General features: G+C 43.2%; 1 protein-coding gene across 1 annotated transcript; it reads left to right on the plus strand.

Moving 5' to 3' along the window:
- Positions 1 to 10,843: 10,843 nt before the first annotated feature.
- hddc2 (HD domain containing 2) lies at positions 10,844 to 13,706 on the plus strand. The gene is made up of 6 exons (XM_023999476.2): positions 10,844 to 10,953; positions 11,111 to 11,232; positions 11,430 to 11,532; positions 11,635 to 11,703; positions 13,051 to 13,189; positions 13,296 to 13,706. Exons 1-6 carry the CDS (start codon positions 10,882 to 10,884, stop codon positions 13,427 to 13,429), a joined length of 639 nt encoding a protein of 212 aa, XP_023855244.1. The 5' UTR covers positions 10,844 to 10,881; the 3' UTR covers positions 13,430 to 13,706.
- The last annotated feature ends 4,419 nt before the right edge of the window (positions 13,707 to 18,125 follow it).

The following is an 18,125-nucleotide window of genomic DNA, read 5'->3' on the forward strand; positions in this document are numbered from 1 at the left end:
TGTGACTCTACAAATTTGTTGGATACATTTGCTGTTTGTTTTGGTTGTGTTTCAGATTATTCTGTGCTCAATAGAAATGAATGGTAAGGGCGCTATGTACAAAAAGTAATTTAGAAATTGTTCATTGATATGGATGAAAATACKCTCAAATTAAAGCTGATAGTCTGCACTTTAACCTCATAGTCATTGTATCATATCAAATCCAAAGTGCTGGAGTACAGAGCCAAAACAACCACACAAATGTCACTATCCCAATACTTTTGGAGCTCACTGTATATTATTATAATAAATAAAGTGCTGTCGGAAACGGTGATGGGGGCTGAGCAGGCAGGCAGGCTTGGTTGGGAAGTCATGCCGCTGGGCTGCCGGTGCCGGGTGCACGGGGCGGCGAGCAAGCAAGGAAGCGGCGGGTGCTGAGAGCCAAGGGGGAAAGGCTACATCTGGCCTCTAATGAGCCTTTCAGGACCAGCGACSTTCTCATCAGCTCTGTTTGTTTTCACAGGCTGCTCCGTGTTGACTCACACATTGTTTTCCTTGGTCGGTCTCACCATCATTCTCAGGCTCTGGGCCCTTTTATTTATTAAGTGACTGCKCTTTTTTCTCGTCTGGGGCAGCATGGACGGGCCGGGTTCTAAATATAACATATTTTCTCTCTTTCACTGCGACCATGCAGGGCCCCTGGCTCACAGCGGCCGGGGAAGCAGCACAGCACAGAGGGGAGCTGGGGGAGCAGGGGGCCGTTTCCCATTGCTTTAACCTCCCCCTGGCTCCCCTCCAATGAGAGCAACGCCGACAGGATATAGTACACACACACTTCCTCCATGTTTTGTGTGTGTGTGTGTGTTTGTGTGAGAGAGAGAGAGTTTGGCTTCCACAATACAGACAATGCATCATACTGTAATTCGTCTGTTATAAAGGAGACAGCTGATTTACTGTAATTTTGAGAACTATCATACTAAAGATCAGTATTCCTTCCAGAAGGATAAATCTTCATATTATTTTGAAGTATTATTTTTAAACCAGCAATCCATAAAACAATATTTATACTGAAGTGTTACAAATCAGAGGTGTGGACTCGAGTCACATGACTTGGACTCGAGTCAGACTCGAGTCACAAATATGACTTGCAACGCGACTTTGACTTTAACACTAATGACTCGTGACTTGACTTGGACTTGAGCCTTTTGACTCGACCTGACTTGATACCCTCCCCAAGTCCAAATATTAAAAATTACGCTATAAAAAACAGTGTACAGCACATCAACTCTTCATTTAACGGATTACTGTTTGAATCGGACAGCAGCCAATCAAATTGTGCCAGCTGAGAAAAAGTTGTGRGTGGCAGTACAGAGGAACGTCGGCGGGTGAATTCAGTTGGAGCCCCTGGAAAGATGATACCCAAAATTATTATTTTCGGATATAAAGACGACGCTGTATCAACAAAAAACGGATTGCAATTTGCAAAATATGTGGGAAGAAAATTACAGATGGAGGCGCAACAATTTCCAACTTTGTTCGACATTTGAAGCTGCACAAAGAACGGTAGTCGTGGCTAATATAGCCGACAGCTATAAAATGTATAACTTTGCTAGTGTATAATGTAGGCTAACGTAACTTGAAATCAATGAGCCTCCACACAGTCAGTCAGTGCGGGAACTTGATCATTGCACCCAAGATTAGCTCCAACTGGCTAGGCAGTGTGTGTGTGTTAAGGTTGGGCGATTGTGTACAAGCCTACATCGCCCGATTGCGCCCCATAGCGATCATCGATAGTCGATCACCGTTGGGGGGTGGGGGGTCTCTCTCCATGTATTTCCATGGAAATATAACGTTTATTTGGAAAGTAATAAACATATAGATATTTTTAAAAGCATTTATGATTTGCGTAAATGTAATATACTAACTATTACTCTTGTTAAAAATATGAAATGGTATTACATTTGGTGAAGAGCACATTATGACTTGTTTAGGACTCGAAACTCAAAGTTTAGGACTTGAGACTTGACTTGATACTTGTCGGTCTTGACTTGAGACTTGACTCGGACTTGCCTGTCTTGACTTGGGACCTGACTTGGGACTTGAGTGCTAAGACTTGAGTGACTTGTAAAACAATGACTTGGTCCCACCTCTGTTACAAATCATACACATGTATTTTGGAGGGACTGCATGTCAGCTTATGAAATAAAGCTTAATGTTTTTCCTAATATGGTATAATTATAACATCCACTTATATCTCTATGCCTGCTTCCTTTCATAGTAAGCATTGCTGAGATTACTGCAGTATACCTGGTTACTATATGTCATCAGTGGTCCTTTATCATACAGTTACAATGAATGTCAGGTCCATTATCATCAACAGTTAGCTTCTGAGCAGAGCAAATATAGACAGTTACAGATTAAGACTGTGAACTATCACCTGGCACATAACTGAAATTCTTGAAATATCTTTATGCCAATCCAAATGTGACTATCATGTACTTAGCGACCCTGTCTCTCTTTGATGTCCCCACAGGGTTTTTAAATAGCAAGTTGGTGGAGTTATGATAGTTAGAAGTTATGTAAGGGGAATTTTCCCACTTCCATTTGATCTCTTATTTAATTAAATAAAGGTGGTTACACCCACAGACTGTGAAACGATAACGTGTACTGAGCAGTGCACCCAAATGAAAAGCTTTGTTATCAATTAAGATAAGTCTTGATCATTTTAATGACCTAATTTGGGTGAATTCAAAGGAAAAGCTGGAGCACGTAGACACACTGACAACGTTTTCACAAATATTGTAGAGATGCTTATCTGGAAGACTTTCTCATGACTTTATCCTTTAAATAGCATGTATGGTTTTATGTTCAGTATAATTAACATATTGACAGTGATGACTTGCAACAGTCATTTCCTGTACTAATTCTGACACAAGATGGTTGTCTTTCTGGGGGGGTTCTCCCATCTCCACAGAGGAACTTTAGAGCTCTGTCAGAGTGACCATCAGATTCTTGGACACCACGTTGACCAAGGCCCTTCTCCCTCGATTGCAACTGTTAAATGATCCAGTTTGGTAAAACTCCTGCTTCCAACACTGTTGTCACCTCAGCAGTGGATATTAACTGGGGTCATCTATTTAGCACGGTCTGAAAAAATAACAAGCCTGTGACTTGTGATCTTTAAATCGTGCTTTTGGTGGACATGTTATGACTTTCACTGCCATAACTCCTGAGCAGTGATCCTGAAATGCTAACGCTAGTTGTTTTGTTTTTGTGGCTCACGGCAGGAGCTCCTTTTGATGGTGACAGATGGAACGCCACAACAGTTTGAAAAGATGAAAGTTGTTCCTGCGACCCTATAATACACCCTGAATACCCATTCAGGTTGTCTGCACAGGGGGCTCCGGCGCTGTTCAGATGTGAGAGAGAGACTTCAGACGTCGTCTGATTCAAAGGTTGCAGTCGCCGGCAGCAGCGGCCCATTGGGCACACACCATCACATGCTCGTAGGCTAAATCGTCATGACCTGAGATTTCACCCACCCTGACTTCCAGCTCCTTTTCCCAGGCTACTCTGACTGACTGACAGTCCAGTCCCAGCTCTAATACCCAAAGTCCCCGCACTGAGTCCCCCTTCTTTTTTTCCAATCTCTCAAATGTTACCCAACCAGCTTTGTTCTTTTAAAACTACAAAAAGAGCAAGAGAAAACAGTACAAGCAGATAGATTAGCCTGTTACGCAACGGAGCCGGTGGCAGTAGCCAGCCAGCCAGTCAGCCAGCTAGGCAGGCCGTGGGTACGTACGGCAGACAGTGGCGCTCTGTGTGTGCAGCCTGGGAGGAGGCATGGTGTCAAGGGGTGGCAAGGGCTCTCTCTCAGCAATCCAGAGGGCTGGCACTGTGCTGGGAACAGGGTGATCTGGCGGGGCTGGAGCCGTGGGAGCAGAAGCCTCCTGGCGCTATGTTCGGCTCCCTCTCTGTCCCTTTATCTGAGACGCAGAGTTGAGAAGTGGGTCACCCACGGCCAACAGAGGTAGAGTTAGTTACAGACAGGCCAGCCTATGTTTTTACGTACCTTTGTGGGGGGGGGTTTGGCCCTCAGAGTTGAACATCAACATTTAGGTGTAAAGTTTTATACAGTACACAACATCAAATAATTAGCATTTTGTATCAATTTCAAAATGGATAAATCCTCTGGAATTGAAGAGCACTGGATATGCTTAGAGAGACATGAGAATATTGGAAATAAGAATGAACAAGTTTTAAAACAACACATCAACAACAAAAGTCACAGTCATTTTGAAATGGCTGTAAACAGAACATCCATCACACTGTACTGAAATGCCACAAACAGACWCCGTAAATCCTTTTGTTCTGAGGCCCATTGGTGTGATGGTGTTGGGCTGAGTGTTGCTCCCTCCGAGGTATTCAGTGGCACAGGCACAGCCCACTGTGACGCATCGCACCCCACAGAGCAGCTGAAAGGGCTGCCTCGTAAGACCAAACGCAGGGTTAAATGTCCTGTCACACCGCCAATAAATCTAAAAACAATCACTCTCCCCATTCAGTTACCAGTGAAAAACAACTTCTAACTACGCCTGGATAGAAACAACAACTTGTTTTCAGTTTCCGATGGATGATTATACATGTCTATACTCCTTGGAAAATACAGGGTTAAAAAAGATATACAGTGTATTTGGAAAGTATTCAGACACCTTGACTTTTTCCACATTTTGTTACGTTACAGCCTTATTCTAAAATTGATTCAAAAAATATATAAATAAACACCAATCTACACACAATACCCCATAATGACAAAGCGAAAACAGTTAAAAAAAAATGTTTGCCAATTTATAAAAATTAAAACACAAATATAATTTTAAATAAGTATTCAGACCCTTTGCTATGAGACTCGAAATTGAGCTCAGGTGCATCCTGTTTCCATTGATGATCCTTGAGATGTTTCTGCAACTTAATTGYAGTCCACCTGTGGTAAATTCAATTGATTGGACATGATTTGGAAAGGCACACACCTGTCTATATAAGGTCCCACAGTTGACAGTGCATGTCAGAGCAAAAACCAAGCCATGAGGTCAAAGGAATTGTCCATAGAGATTCGAGACAGGATTGTGTCGAGGCACAGATCTTGGGAAGGGTACCAAAACATTTCTGCATCATTGAAGGTCCCCAAGAACACCTCCATCATTCTTCAATGGAAGAAGTTTGGAACCACCAAGACTCTTCATAGAGCTGACCGCTCGGCCAAACTGAGCATTCGGGGGAGAGGGGCCTTGGTCAGGGAGGTGACCAAGAACCCGATGGTCACTCTGACAGCGCTCCAAGAGTTCCTCTGTGGAGATGGAAGAACCTTCCAGAAGGACAACCATCTCTGCAGCACTCCACCAATCAGGCCTTCATGGTAGAGTGGCCAGATGGGAGCCACTCCTCAGTAAAACGCACATGATTTTGTCAAAAGGCACCTAAAGGACTCTCAGACCATGAGAAACAAGATTATCTGGTCTGATGTAACCAAGGTTGAACTCTCTGGCCTGAATGCCAAGCATCAGATATGTAGGAAACCTGGCACCATCCCTACGGGGAAGCATGGTGGTGGCAGCATCATGCTGTGGGGATGTTTTTCAGTGGCAGGGACTGGGAGACTAGTCAGGATCGAGGGAAAGATGAACGGAGCTAAGTACAGAGAGATCCTTCATGAAAACCTGCTTCAGAGTGCTCAGGACCTCAGACTGGGGCGAAGGTTCACCTTCCAACAGGACAACAACACAGACAAGACAATGCAGGAGTGGCTTCGGGAATGTCCTTGAGTGGCCCAGCCAGAGCCCAGACTTGAACCCGATCGAACATCTCTGGAGAGACCTGAAAATATCTGCGCAGCGACACTCCCCATCCAACTTGACATAGCTTGAGAGGATCTGGAGAGAAGAATGGAAGAAACTCCCCAAATATAGTTGTGCCAAGCTTGTAGCGTCAGACCTAAGAAAACTTAAGGCTGTAATCGCTGCCAAAGGTGCTTCAACAAAGTACTGAGTAAAGGCTCTGAATACTTAAGTAAATGTTACATTTCAGTTTTTTATTTTTAATAAATGTACAAAAAAAATAAAAACCTGTTTTTGCTTTGTCATTATGGGGTATTGTGTGTAGATGAATGAGGGGGAAAAAAACATTTAATCCATTTTAGAATAAGGCTGTAATGTAACAAAATGTGGGAAAAGTCAAGGGGTCTGAATACTTTCCGAATGCACTGTACGTATCTGTTATCATAACTTTTTGATAATAAACCTATCCTTATTCGCCAACAATGTATTCTCAAATGCATAAATACAAATCTTTATGGACATTGCAAGTTCCACCTCCCTCCTCTTTTCGTAAGTGAACTAAGCTGTGCTTTGGGCCTCCTCAATGAGCCTAACATACTCAGCCTCTCAAAGTCTCTAAATCAAAGGAGAGGAGCCATGAATTACAATGTCCCTTTCTTCCTCCTCTCCCAGAGAAGAGAGGAAAGCCATGTGTGAGCCCCCAGTCAGTCCTCTTCTCTTCTCCTCCTCTCCCAGAAAAATACAGATTTCCCCGTCTTTCCCTGTGAACTCTGTTTATGACCGGCCCGAGGTCGCTCACTTCAAGGCAGTGCTTTGCTCTTTTGAGGTGCAGTCAGCAGTGTTGCTGGGTCTCATGTTTCACCTGCCCTGGCCCTAACCTCTCCCCATTCACATGGCCTGCAGGGACACAACCCTCCTCTGTCTTACAGACTCTCCACACAAAGAACTGACAAGGCAGTGCAAGTGATGCTATTTGCCACCATGGTTTTCCACAGCAGCGTTGTTGTTGCTGGTCGCTGACTGGAAGGAAGCTGCGTTCTGGCAAACAGCATGTTCTGACACCCAGAAAGAGCCGTTTGGGGATTCCAGGGCCTGGGATGTATTACCTGTTGCCGAGGTAACCCAAGCAAAAAGGATGCACACTACTTTATTGAAATCTTCGAGAGGCCCTCCTGGCCAGAAGTCTTGTCTATAGCCTGTTAGTCAGGCATATCTAGGTATGCTTAACATGCCAAATATCACATCAATAGATCAAGACCAGACACAACCTGCATTTCTGACATTCTCTGGTTTAATCAACCTTTAATACCACCTTTAGGTTGTGAGAACAGAAAATAAAGAAATAAACACAAATTAAAAATTTAAGTTGATCCAATTGGTACTGAAATTCATCACAAAATATGAATAAAATGCCATGATCATAAACTAAATCAAATAGTAAAAAGATTTGTGAAACTCTGAAGTGTGTTACTAATTGTGTCTTATCCCTGAGTTTAGGGGCCTGCTCTTTACTATGTCACTCAACAACAGTGGCTGGATCAGTATGCAGTGATATAGATAGCAGAGTAGCCAGCCAGGGAGGAGGACATGGGGYATACAATAATAGCCTGGTGCAGAGAGCAAGTCCTCGGTGGTCTTCAACACGCCCAGCTGAGTGATGCTCGCTCGGGAAGACCACACGCGTGCGCTCTTCGTAAACATCCCCCCGCACGCCAAACGCAAGGCGGTACGGCATTCTCACGAGAAACTAGTCTGCTGTGTCCCAACGTCCAGACAGCCTCTACGTCACSACCACTCTCACCGATTCTCACCGATTCTCAGGATAACCAGAGAGCTGCAAAATCCCCCTAAAGATTTCCCAGACCATTATTAGTGTCAGGTCCTAAATTTAGAGCCACTAGGGTCAAACTGAGGAGTCAAAGGTTAGGAGGATGTCTTAAAAGCCCCAAACCATAACACAGCCAAAAATCTCAAAATAGAGGATGGGACAACGCATTAAGAGATAAGCAGTCTGTAGCTATCCTAGCTGTCCCTCTGGTCAACTGGCTGGGTCTATTTTCTATCCCACAGAATAGAGGATGGATGGGAGGAAGGAAATCCTCGTTTCCTGTAAATAAAGGGAGGAGTGCAGCAGCTATCATTGTTTTGACAACATGATTAGAGTGGATGTTGTTCTTGTCTGACAGTCGTCACATTGACCTGTGAAGGTAGTCTTTCTCTACATGCCCTGAGGTCAATTGGGAACAGCCACCCGTTGGTTTATGAGATTCTTAGCAAAACTGTAGGCAGATGAACGGCTTCTTGACTAACAGGAATGCAGGCAATGTTTGAATGATTTCACTGAGAAGGGTTTTGTCTGACCTGGGAACTTGTTCCATCTTGAAGATGAAACCACACTCAGGGGGAACAAATGGCACTCTGTCAGCAGCTTAGAAATCCAACGGTAATGACTTAGAAAGGTGAACAAAATAGTCTGCTTAGGGGCTAATGACCATGAAAACTTTTGAAGCGTTATTCCTCAGGCTCATCAACCCATTCCAATGTTGGGAACAATTACAGATATGAGCTGACTATAGTCTATCATTTCAAACATAGTCATTACTATACAAGGGAAACAGAGTTGTCTGATACTTAAATTACTGCTGGTCACATATCATCCATTAAACCCATTTGACCCTCAGTCGTGCCCCAGAGAGAGCCCCTTCCAGGCTGGGTCTGTATTGTCTACCATGCCCCCAAATAGAGTGTCTGCCTGGAGGAAACCGTGTGGGGAGGAAGTGTGGTGGCACAGGTAGATGAGGAAATGAGACTGTCCGTGTCTCCCTGACAGGACACACACACCCTGGATATAGCATTTACAACCCAGAAGGGAGGAAAAGACCCATATCCTTTGCCATCATCATGATGAAATATAGGCTCACAGCTGCTTGGTTGTAAAGATCCTGAGAGGCACAACTTAGGGATGGCGACATTTTGTGAGGTATTCTATGTCCAAGTGTCGTGGGTTAAATATTTGGCAACAATTTAGAACACAAAAATCACAATATCCCACCAGATATCTCACCTGTCTCCCCCCTCTCTCTTTGTAGCTCTGATATGTAATGTCTTGATGTTTGGTTTGAAGTAAGAAGCCAGTAATGTAATGTGAATGGAATCCTAATGTTCCTGTAACAGACACATTGTATGCCTCATCATACGTGCCAAGGCCATAACTTCTAAAGACACAGGGGAAACAAATTTAACAGCTACAGAAGGACAGTCAAAATACTCTACACTTTGTAAATATTTTGAAATTATGAACACACTATCGGTAATTTCTACAAAATGTATCTAACTCTATCAAACAGATCATTCCTTTAGAAACTGTGTTTCTCATGCGCTTAGTTCTTACACATTTGAGGAAACTATGTGTATAGGTCAGACGTCATAATGCAAAGTTAAAGGCATTTTTCTAATATGAGAGAGATTCCTGATATACTGTTTAGAAGATTCATTTCCTGGGCATTAAGCCAAACTTTATGGGCCAGTGTAGTCAAAAACATGATTTTCCTGTGTTTTATATATACTTCCACATTATGTGAAATTGTGAAAATTATATTAATGTCRTTTTAGTGTAAGAGCTGTTTGAAAATATGGAGTTTTGGCCTGCCTGATAACATCACCATGCGGTAAATTAGTTAATAGACCAATAAGAGAGTTTCAAACTTCTCTGCCAATAACAGCTAAGAATAAAATGTTGTTGATTTTTGACCATTTTAAGTAGAGAAAGAAAATCATATGAAGGTACTTAATTGTTACTCAGAAATMATTTGATATTGAAATAAAAACGGCTGCATAGAGTACCACCATATGAGTCATATTACCCATAAAACCTAGCAGGAAATTAATTACATTTCTAACATATAAAACGCAGAATAACACATTTTTAAAATGTTAACAAAGTGATTTTATGAGCAATAGAATGCCCCCCCCCCATACGATACATTACAATTGGACTCTTTTACGCTGTAAATTGAAGGTGTGGTGGTGTCATAATACCCATAAAACATATGGCTGTCAAACGGAAATGATTCCAATCGTTTTTCCCATTGGGGATTTCAGAAACACTTAAAATAAGGGCTGTGTTTCGTGTAGGTTTACCCTGGCAGGACGTTTTGAGAACCGTGTAAATCTCTCTAGGACAATATCAATATATTTGTATTTACCCCCCAAAAACGAAATGCTAATTAGCTGTTAATGTGGCTATCATAAAGAACTACACGTGCCATGATGATCTGGACGAGACTGCCGAAGCGAGGCAAAGGTAAGAATCTCTGGATTGAGCTAAATGTACTAATTAATAAATTGGCTAAATTTCTTTAAATTGACAATTCTGTGAACTGTCTTGAGAACATTTTAAATTGACACAATACCTGTTAGCAAAGGTGTCAGCTAGAGATTATGTGCAGGAGCTTGCAGGGATTTGTAGTTTTGCATGATGTCTACTTTGATGTTAATTAGCATTTTCGAATTTCAGAGTAAATCGAGACGAATATTATGATAAAAGTCACCTTGTTCGTGAGAAATTTACATGGTTATAGAAATGTCACGCCAGGGTAAGCCTACACGAATCACAGCCCTTATTTTAAGTGCTTCTAAAATCCCCTATAGGCAAAATGAATAGCGGAAAAACGATTGGAACCATTTCCTTGTTTGACAGCCATACGTTTTATGGGTATTATGACACCTCCACCATGGGGCTCTATTGGACCTTCAATTTACAGCTTAAAATAGTCAAATTGTAATGGATCATATGGGGGGCATTATATTGCTCATAAAAATCACTTTGTTAACATTTAAAAAACGTGTTATTATGCCTTTTATGTGTTAGAAATGTAATTAATTTTGAAATAAACAATCTGTACATAATGTCAACTAGTATACTAGGCCTAATAAGACACCAGTTCTGCCAGTGCTGGGTTTATGGTTTGTGCATGGCCTTGTTTATGATGCCATCTATTGGCAAAATTTGAGCATTGCACACATTTCTGGCCATGCTTTTATTTACTACCGGTTCGACAAGATACCAATGGCCGCCTCCATAAACTCCGACAGCATGAAAAATATGTTGCAATTTATGAAACTTATTGGGCAACTGAAAGTAAGAAATTTATTACGATAAGGTTTATTTAACGACACTATTCATGTGATAAAGCACAATTTCAACCCACGTTTGTTTACATGACGTCAATGAATAGTATACCCTACCTTTTTTATGGCTGCTTTTTGTCAACAATGTCTTTACCTCCATCCTTCAGCGCGTGCCACGGACGGGCTGGGTGTACAGGAACGTGAAACAGCCGGAGAGTGTGTCTGACCACATGTACAGAATGTCCATGATGGCTCTGACGATAGCAGATCACAACGTCAATAAAGAAAGGTAAAGTTGTGCTGTACACTAGATCATGTTCAAACTTCAAACATCGCAGCTGTAATATAATTTGTTATAAACGTTGCATTACTTTCTTTGACTTTTTCATGCTTAATTACTAGGTAAGGCCTACAATTAAGTATTATATTTGATTCAGGTCTTTATGGAATCATTTTTTAAATGAATTACCTAAATTTCTCTCGTAGGTGCATGAAGTTGGCCTTGGTTCATGACATGGCAGAATGCATTGTGGGTGATATTGCACCTGCAGACAACGTTAGTAAAGCAGAGAAACACAAAAGGGAAGAGGTAGGTTATTCTTACAAACCGTCCATGGTGTCAAAATGTAGGATATTGTAGATTTGTAAATTCCTCAGAAATATCAGCCAATGACAATCTGTCCTTTCTCAGGAAGCAATGAGGCACCTCACTGGTCTTCTCCAGGAGGGCTTGAGGAAAGAGATCTATGAACTCTGGGAGGTCAGTCACAGCTGTTTTCCACTTTGCTAGATTCATCTTTATGTGCCTGTAGTATGTGTTTGTTTCTTCTCATCTATCCAATCAACCAGCGGTTAAATTGGTCATTTGTGGTGGCGCGCTATCCCTCCACATCCCTAATGCCTCAACAGAAATCCTATCCCTACCTTCATGTCCACACCCCAGCGCAACCCTAACTGTAATCTCCACTCTTAGYYAAAAAAAATGCTATCTAGAACCTTAAACGGTTCTTCGGCTGTCACCATAGGCAAACCCTTTGAAGAACCATTTTTGGTTCCAGGTAGAACCGTTTTGGGTTCCATGRAGAACCCTTTCCACAGAGAGTTCTATATGGAACCCAAAACGGCTCTACCAGGAACGGTTGCCTACGTTTACTGACACCGGTCATATTCAGTGGGTGTTGCGCGTTTGTAAATTCATCAGTTATTCTGGCACACTCAGACGAGAGTGATCTGAAATCGGATTAGATAGCCAGAGTGAATTTACATACGCAAGAGAAATGCTAACTAGATAACAGTCATTCAAGTTCAGCATAGCTAACTAGCAAAGCGATTCACATTTTTTGCTAGCTAACCAAATGTCACCAAAAAAAGATGGCTCTTAAGGCACAGTGATGCCGAAACGTTGGTAAATACCCATAAAATTATTGGGAGTTTATATATGGAGTGTGCGACTTTCRTTATTTTGATAGTTTATTAATTATATTAATCATGCATTGAACTGCATCAATCTATTCTAACAACAATGCCTTAGTGTACGTCATGGAATTTTGAGTTAAATAGAGCCTATTTGTAAAACCTGGTTTTGTAGCATAAACCCGGGAATTTTATATATTTGACTGATATTATGATTGTCTGTTTGTTTCATATCTGCAAAGTAGTTAAAACGCTGTCAGTTCCACTTTATCCCTAGCTTCATGTCCACAACCTGGCTCAACCCTAACCCTAACCCTCAACCACAACTCTAACCCTAACTTCCCTACAGTGGAGGCTGCTGAGAGGAAGACGGCTCATAATAATGGCTGGAACGGTGTAATTGGAATGGCATCAAACACATCGAAACCATGCCTTTTATGTATTTGATACCATTCCACTCATTCCGCACCAGCCATTACCGTGAGTCCGTCCACCCAATTAAGGTGCTTGCCTAAACCTAGCTTCCATWACCCTTACCCTAATTGGCATAATCCGAACCTTGGTTTATCCTACTTTTATGATTCTACTTTTCACCCAACTTTTCTCTTTAACCGAAGGTGCAGGAGCGCAGCTCCGGGTAGCTCCAGCTCAGTTAAACCACTGCTCAAACCCCTCCCACACTGTGTGTCCCCAGGAGTACGAGAGCCAGACGAGCGCTGAGGCTAAGCTGGTGAAAGAGTTTGACCTGCTAGAGATGATTCTGCAGGCCCATGAGTACGAGGAGCTGGAGGGGAAACCAGGCAGGCTACAGGAGTTCTTTGATTCCACACAAGGTAGGTACTATCTCTCATTTAACCTGGTAGTGAGGGCTGATGATCGGCTCTATGGGCTATCTAAACGTGGTGTAATTTTTGTTTTTTAAATCTCCATCCACCTCAGGCCGATTCCACCACCCAGAGGTAATCCAGTTTGTAAAGAGTCTAAATGAAGAGAGAGCTGGTCACTTGGCAGCTGGAGGTGATGGGTCGTCTGGGAGCTCAGAGTCCAAGAAACCAAGAACAGACTCCTCCTGACTTCTACATTTCCACTGAATGATGCTACACTCAGCTTGTCAATGATGTTGTGGTAGCCACTGTTCTAACTGATCCTCACATGACATGATGTGGTAGAATGTTGTCATGGAAACCTGGTTCTGGTTGGTGGGTTGTGGAATAATGCAGCAAAAGATGGGCTATCCTTGAAAACAAACGTGTGCCCTGTTTTACTCCCAAAGTGCACATTTTATTTTACATAGATGGACAAGACTTTGAAAGTCATTTTGTTTATAATGAACTTTTTGGATGTGCACATATTTCGCCTGTACAATTCCTGTGATGCATCAGAAGATGCACCTATTTTATTTTGTTTTGAGTTGTTTGACCTCTTAAGCTGTGAGGCTTCATTAAAACCATTGGTTATAATTATTACTTATGACTATAACATTATTTATTTGAGAGAATTCCCATAGGCCTATCTAATCAATAGAAACTGCAAATACCTTGGGCTCTATTTTACCAAACCTAAAGCAATGGTCAGTCTAGACACTGGGCGGTTTTATGCACCTCTAAAGCATGGCTAAAATAATGTAGGCCTGCCTGCAATACATAGATACACTATATATACAAAAGTATGTGGACATCCCTTCAAATTAGTGGATTTGGCTATTTCAGCCACACCCGTTACTGASAGGTGTATAACATTGAGCACACGGCCATGCAATCTCCATAGGAAACATTGGCAGTAGAATGGCCTTACTGAAGAGCTCAGTGACTTTCAACGTGGCACCGTCATAGGATGCCACCTTTCCAACAAGTCAGTTTGTCAAATTTCTGCCCTGCTAGAGCTGCCCCGGTCAACTGTAAGTGCTGTTATTGTGAAGTGGAAATGTCTAGGAGCAACAACGGCTCAGCCGCGAAGTGGTAGGCCACACAAGCTCACAGAACGGGACCGGCGAGTGCTAAAGCGCGTAGTGCATAAAAATCGTCTACTCGGTTGCAACAKTCACTACCGAGTTCTAAACTGCCTCTGGAAGCAACGTCAGCACAATAACTGTTCTAATTACATTTTATTAGTCACATGCACCGAATACAACAGGTGAAATGCTTGCTTACAAGCCCCTAACCAACAATGCAGTTAAAAAAAAATATGAATAAGAAATAAAAGTAACAAGTAATTAAAGAGCCAGCAGTAAAATAACAATAGCAAGACTATATACAGAGGGTACCGGTACAGAGTCAATGTGCAGGGGCACCAGTTAGTCGAGGTAATTGAGGAAATATGTAAATGTAGGTAGAGTTATTAAAGTGACTATGCATAGATAATAACAGAGAGTAGCATCGGTGTAAAAGGGGGGCGGGGCAATGCAAATAGTCTGGGTAGCCATTTGATTAGATGTTCAGGAGTCTTATGGCTTGGGGGTAGAAGCTGTTAAGAAGCCTCTTGGACCTAGACTTGGCGCTCCAGTACCGCTTGCTGTGCAATAGCAGAGAGAACAGTCTATGACTAGGGTGGCTGGAGTCTTTGACAAGTTTTAGGGCCTTCCTCTGACATCACCTGGTATAGAGGTCCTGGATGACAGGAAGCTTGGCCCCAGTGATGTACTGGGCCGTACACACTACCCTCTGTAGTGCCTTGCGGTTGGAGGCCGAGCAGTTGCCATACCAGGGTGCAGCTGTAAAATCTTTTGAGGATCTGAGYACCCATGCCAAATCTTTTCATTCTTCTGAGGGGGAATAGGTTTTGTCGTGCCCTCTTCACGACTGTCTTGGTGTGTTTGGACCATGATAGTTTGTTGGTGATGTGGATGCCAAGGAACATGAAGCACTGAACCTGTTCCACTGCAGCCCCGTCAATGAGAATGGMGGCGTGCTCGGTCCTCTTTTTCCTGTAGTCCACAATCATCTCCTTTGTCTTGATCATGTTGAGGGAGAGGTTGTTGTTCTGGCACCACACAGCCAAGTCTCTGACCTCCCTATAGGCTGTCTCGTTGTCAGTGATCAGGCCTACCACTGTTGTGTTGTCTGCAAACTTAATGATGGGTTCGGAGTCGTGCCTGGCCGTGCAGTCATGAGTGAACAGGGAGTACAGGAGGGGCCTGAGCTGAGTTGTGTTGAGGATCAGCGTGGCGGATGTGTTGTTACCTACCCTTACCACCTGGGAGCAGCCCATCAGGAAGTCCAGGATCCAGTTGCAGAGGGAGGTGTTTAGTCCCAGGGTCCTTAGCTTATTGATGAGCTTTGAGGGCACAATGGTGTTGAAAGTTGAGCTGTAGTCAATGAATAGCATTCTCACATAGGTGGTCCTTTTGTCCAGGTGGGAAAGGGCAGTGTGGAGTGCAATAGAGATTGCATCATCTGTGAATCTGTTAGGGTGGTATGCAAATTGGAGTGGGTCTAGGGTTTCTGGTATAATGGTGTTGATGTGAGCCATGACCAGCCTTTCAAAGCACTTAATGGCTATAGACGTGAGTGCTACGGGTCGGTAGTCATTTAGGCAGGTTGCCTTAGTGTTCTTGGGTATAGGGACTATGGTGGTCTGCTTGAAACATGTTGGTATTACAGACTCGGACAGGGAGAGGTTGAAAATGTCASTGAAGACACCTGCCAGTTGGTCAGCGCATGCTCGTAGTACACGTCCTGGTAATCCGTCTGGCCCTGTGGCCTTGTGAATGTTGACCTGTTTAAAGGTCTTACTCACATCGGCTGCGGAGAGCGTAATCACACAGTCTTCCAGAACAGTTGGTGCTCTCATGCATGTTTCAATGTTACTTGCCTCGAAGCGAGCATAGAAGTAGTTTAGCTCATCTGGTAGGCTTGTGTCTGGTAGGCTTGTGTAACAACACATCTGCCACGCTGATCCTCAACACTGGAGCCCCTCAGGGGTGCGTGCTCAGTCCCCTCCTGTACTCCTTGTTCACCCATGACTGCGTGGCCAGGTACGACTCCAAGACCATCATTAAGTTTGCAGACAACACAATAGTAGTAGGCCTGATCACCAACAACGACGATACACACTATAGGGAGGAGGTCAGAGACCTGGCCAGGGGGTGCCAGAATAACAGCCTATCCCTCAACGTAACAAAGACTTATTAAGGAGATGATTGTGGACTACAGGAAAAGGAGGACCGAGAATGCCTCCATTCTCATCAACAGGGTTGTAGTGGAGCAGGTTGAAAGCTTCAACACCAACAAACTAGAATGGTCCAAACACACCAAGACAATTGTAAAGAGAGCACGACAAAGCCTATTCCCCCTTAGGAAACTAAAAAGATTTGGCATGGGTCCTCAGATCCTCAAAAGGTTTTACAGCTGCAACATAGAGAGAAAGCTGACTGGTTGCATCACTGCCCGGTATTGCAACTGCTCGGCAGAAGGAAGGCCCTAAAAATTGTCAAAGACCTCACCCACCCTAGTCATAGACTGTTTTCTCTACTACCGCATGGCAAGCGTTACCGGAGCGCCAAGTCTAGGACTTGGCTTCTCAACAGCTTTTACCCCCAAGTCATAAGACTCCTGAACAGGTAATCAAATGGCTACCCGGTCTATTTGCATTGTGACCCCCCCCAAACCTGCTGCTACTCTCTGTTTACCATATATTCATAGTCCCTTTAACTATACATTCATGTACATAATACCTCAATTAGCCCGACTGCCAGTGCCCCCACACATTGGCTACCCAAACTATCTGCATTGTGTCCTGCCACCCGCCACCCCCTCTTTTACGCTACTGCTACTCTCTGTTTATCATTATGCATAGTCACTTTAACCATACCTACATGTACATACTACCTCAATTAGCCCAACTAACCGGTGCCTGTCTATAGCCTCGCTACTGTTATAGCCTCGCTACTGTATATAGCCTCGCTATTCTTATTATTCACTATCTTTTTACTGTTGTGTTTTATTTCCTTACTTATCTATTGTTCACCTAATACCTATTTTTTACTTAAAAATTGCACTGTTGGTTAGGGCCTGCGAGTAAGCATTTCACTGTTGTATTCGGAGCACGTGACAAATAAACTTTGATTTGATTCGATTTGAAATGTTGCACAACATGAGTTCATGGGCTCTCATGAAGGGTTTTATTTGATTTTGGATTACATTTGCATTGATGTCAGAGTGATTAGAGTGACAATAGAGTGCTGGCAGTTAGCACGTTTGGTGGGCTACTAATGACCATCAGAGCTTGTAGAAGCCAAATTACCGTGACTAAATGGTCACATGGAATTTGACTGCCATCATGACTCGTGATCGCCGGTGTGACGGTAGGAAGGTGTCAACTGTAAAGTTTGGTGGAGTAGGAATAATGGTCTGGGGCTGTTTTTCATGGTTCGACCTAGGCCTCTTAGTTCCAGTGAAGGGGAATCTTAACACTACAGCAGCATACAACTACATTCTAGTCAATTCTGTGCTTCCAACTTTGTGGCAACAGTTTGGGGAAAGACCTTTCTTGTTTCAGCATGACAATGCCCCCATGCCCAAAGGGAAGTCCATACAGAAATGGTTTGTCGAGATCGGTGTGGAAGAACTTGACTGGCCTGCACAGAACCTTGAACTCAACCCCATCAAACACCTTTGGGATGAATTGGAATGCCGACTGTGAGCCAGGCCTAATCGCCCAACATCAGTGTCCGACCTAACTAATGCACTTGTGGCTGAATGGAAGCAAGTCCCCGCAGCAATGTTCCAACATCTAGTGGAAAGCCTTCCCAGAAGTGTGGAGGCTGTTATA

The sequence above is a fragment of the Salvelinus sp. IW2-2015 genome, linkage group LG14 (genome assembly GCF_002910315.2).
Source record: "Salvelinus sp. IW2-2015 linkage group LG14, ASM291031v2, whole genome shotgun sequence".
NCBI classification, from domain to species: domain Eukaryota; kingdom Metazoa; phylum Chordata; class Actinopteri; order Salmoniformes; family Salmonidae; genus Salvelinus; species Salvelinus sp. IW2-2015.